This window comes from Erythrolamprus reginae, chromosome 3 (genome assembly GCF_031021105.1).
Source record: "Erythrolamprus reginae isolate rEryReg1 chromosome 3, rEryReg1.hap1, whole genome shotgun sequence".
In the NCBI taxonomy this organism is placed as follows: domain Eukaryota; kingdom Metazoa; phylum Chordata; class Lepidosauria; order Squamata; family Dipsadidae; genus Erythrolamprus; species Erythrolamprus reginae.
This window is the reverse complement of record NC_091952.1, coordinates 72,078,776-72,082,225: the sequence shown is the minus strand read 5'-3', so window position 1 is coordinate 72,082,225 and position 3,450 is coordinate 72,078,776. Positions and strand designations below refer to the sequence as shown.

The 3,450-nt window shown below is 37.0% G+C and overlaps 1 protein-coding gene across 1 annotated transcript in view; it reads right to left on the bottom strand.

The window, feature by feature from the left end:
• Window positions 1–3,450, bottom strand: part of RAD54L (RAD54 like) — a 31,800-nt gene that overhangs the window by 1,368 nt on the left and 26,982 nt on the right. Inside the window, 5 exon segments of the mRNA XM_070745811.1 lie at window positions 677–840; window positions 1,771–1,950; window positions 2,419–2,497; window positions 2,718–2,841; window positions 2,944–3,054. Of these exon segments, the coding sequence (XP_070601912.1) occupies window positions 677–840; window positions 1,771–1,950; window positions 2,419–2,497; window positions 2,718–2,841; window positions 2,944–3,054 (658 nt within the window).

The window sequence follows — 3,450 nt, the reverse complement described above, 5'->3', positions numbered from 1 at the left end:
TACAGTTGATTAATACACGAGTATTGTCCCAACCAACAAACTCACCTTCATGCAGGCTTAAAAGTTCCCAGGCCTATTGTATCTGAGCTGTACATTAAAAATGTAAGATTAAAAAAATTCAAATAAAGGTTTCTACAAATGTGGAATTATATATTCATGCTAATTGCATTATTTGCTTGGTCAAAAAACCCTCCATCACTAATGTTCAGATTCAGACATCTGCATGCAGCTTACCTTAGTCTTGTTTGTTTGTTTTTAAACAATACTGTACTAATATTTTCATCAACCATATTTTTTGGAATATAAAACGCACCTCCACCCCCACCCCACCCCCAAAAAAAGAGGATGAAAATTTGAGTGTGTTTTATATACTCTGAATGTAGCTTTTTCAAAGCTTTTTTTTTCCAGCCCCAATGATCTTACTGGCTCTTACTAATTTGCAGGCTTTTTCATTGCTCCGAATAAGGTTTTTTTAAGCCCTAACCAGGGGATAAAATAATGTGCTGAAGCTGACCAGACTAAGGACGCTAGCCAGATGAATACCTGGTAGGCAGATTTTTTCCCCATTTTCTTCCCCAAAAATTAAGGTGCGTCTTTTACTCCAAAAATACCGTATGTCTCCTAATCTCTGTCTATACAAATTAGCTATCGGTACCTAAGCCTTTCTGAGACTTACTTGTCATGAGTATCGCTTGTAGTGGTCTCGTTGAGTGTGAATAGCTCTTTCAGTTCCCCCAGAGAGAAGTGCCTTTCCACATCTTGTTCTTCATCTACTACACAGCTGCTAAGTGCCTTCTTGTGTGTCTGCCGCTGGAAGATTTTTTCTTCAATTGTCCCTGTCTACAGAAATAAAAATATATCTGGTGAAAAGTTGTTGTGCGACCTGTTTGACTCTTAAAATCACTGCACATTCCTTAACATGATTTTAACAACCTAGTTGGCTTCAGCAGAGCTATCAGTCAAAGTTGACATTAGCAATTCTTTTTTTCCCTCCCCAAAACACAAATACAGCAAAACCTTTAGTCAATTCATGAAAGATGGGATGTTCTGCAAATACTTTATTTAAAATCTTACTTTTGTCCCCCTAAAAATCAAATCTTTAGCATGTGAAAAAAATAGCTTCTAAGTAAATCCTGCTTGTTACCCAAAAGTAGGCTGCTAGCACTATGTCAGGCCAAAATGGTGTTGTTTTAGATACATATTGTAACCTACATGTTTGGAGTACCCATGCAAAGAATTCTGAAACTTGCAATCCCAACCCGCATTTGGATAAGGCTAATATAACTAGCTAGATCTTGTCTTGGTAAAAGACAAGATGCATCCCTTATAAAAACATTTGAAAGATCAGACTCCTAGAAAAAGTCATGTTTTAATAAACAAGGATATGTTTTCCACTCTCTTTTCTTAAGCTACCAGTCTGAAACACTAATAATTTCCCTCTAAACAAGTAAAAGGTTCTATTTGGCAAGATTCAAGAATACATATAATTCACCTATGTTACCTTATTTTGGAGATGTTTATTTATTTATTTATTAGATTTGTATGCCGCCCCTTTCCATAGACTGTTCATGGTACAGCATAAGAAACTAACTCAAACGCAACTTAGATGTTACACTGAGTTGGGCAATATAGATATTTGTTTAATAATAATAAATAAATAATAAGACACCTGCTATAAACTTGTTTCGTCCCTGCGAAAGAACCTCAAGGCTTCATTTCATAGGCTCCAAGATACTAATGTCAACAGTGAATTACATAGATCAATCTTACTGAAAGTAATCGATAGATATAGCACGTTTTCTTTTGTCCATCTCTCCACACTCGGGCCATAGCTTGCTCATCATTGGCTGGATTCCAATCAGGATCAAACATCACAAGCCTGTTTGCTCCAATCAGATTTAAGCCGCATCCCCCAGCTTTGCTACTCAGCATGAAAATGAATTCAGGACTCTGTGAAACCAGAAAAAAAAGTTAGCAAGCATAGGTGACCGTTAAAATAAATTATCTGTAGAACAGCAAATCTCAAAAAATCACAAAATAGTATTGCTTGGACCTCTGCAATGGTCCAAGCATGAAATTACCAAGACATGAGCAAGCAAGACTTTGATTCAAGAACAAGTGCAGGACTCCATCCCACTACAATAGCAACAAAGCCATCTGATTCTTAAAGAGTCCAACCTTAACAGAATTTCTGGTACTGCAATTGGGACTGTAATAATTGAAGCACACTCTTTATATAGTGGTTCCGACTTTTTGGAAAGCACATTAAAACAAAGCTTGTTAACATATTGCTGCTTTGTAGCTACATCCTTATGTCAAACTGAAGAACATCACTTTCAGTTAAATCTGACATTATATAAAGACAGGGTTTGGTACTAAAAAAATCTCCATGAAACTGATATTAGAAGCTTCACTTACAGAAAGATTGTTGAATCGCTCCACTATCTTTGCTCTCTTTTTAATGGACATTGTACCATCCAGACGGACATATAAATACCTGATACAAAAACAGGATGTGATGATATAATTAATTAATTAAAATAATTAATATAAATATCTTACTGAAATAAAAATGGCTTTATCCCAAACAAGGAAAAAGATTCTCCTCTCTCTCTCCTTCCCCCCCTCCCCCCTCCCTCCCCCCCTCTCTGTCCAAGATAATTTTTAACTCCCCCTCATTTCACTCCCAATATATATATTAGCCTCAGTCATTATACCTCCTACTTCTGCAGAGTTTCTCAAAAAGGTCAAGGGTCTGTGTGTAATTGGACACCAGCACTACTTTATCATCACTAGTGCTTCTAGTAACTGCCAGAATGTAGTCCAAAACCAGCATCTTTCCTGGAAGGAAACAAAATGAGTTGTATGTGTATTTTCCATAGGGCTGAGAAATCACCTGCTTGTGCAGACAGAGTACAGATTGATCTTGCAGTGAATACTTACCGGAGAGCTGAGGTTCTAGAGACTTAACACTGTAGCCAGATGGGAACAACTGCAAAGCTCCAGCAAACCCTTCTTCCTCTTCTACACACTTTTCATAGATCAGGGCAGGATCTGCAGAAGAATTCAGGAGTCAATGCATGGAATTGGCAGCTGTCAAGCACTCCATAAATTTATTTGTTTGTTTGTTTGTTTGTTTATTTATTAGATTTGTATGCCGCCCCTCTCTGTAAACTTATGGAGGTTAATGAGGTTTTTAAAGTTAGCCTAAAAAAAAAAGTTGGGGACCTCCATGCGATGCTATTCCTTCTCTCAACAGATACCATCAGAGTAACAAGACACAATGAATAGGTTAACATACAATACTAAATTTAAAATGTACAAAAGTGGTTTGCCTCTCTTTAAGAGAAGTTGAGTATTTTTTATTTTTGGGATTCAGTGCTGTGGCCAATTCCACACTGGCTAACAGTGCAAGGATTACCAGTTGTAAATCCATAACAGTCTTCCTCT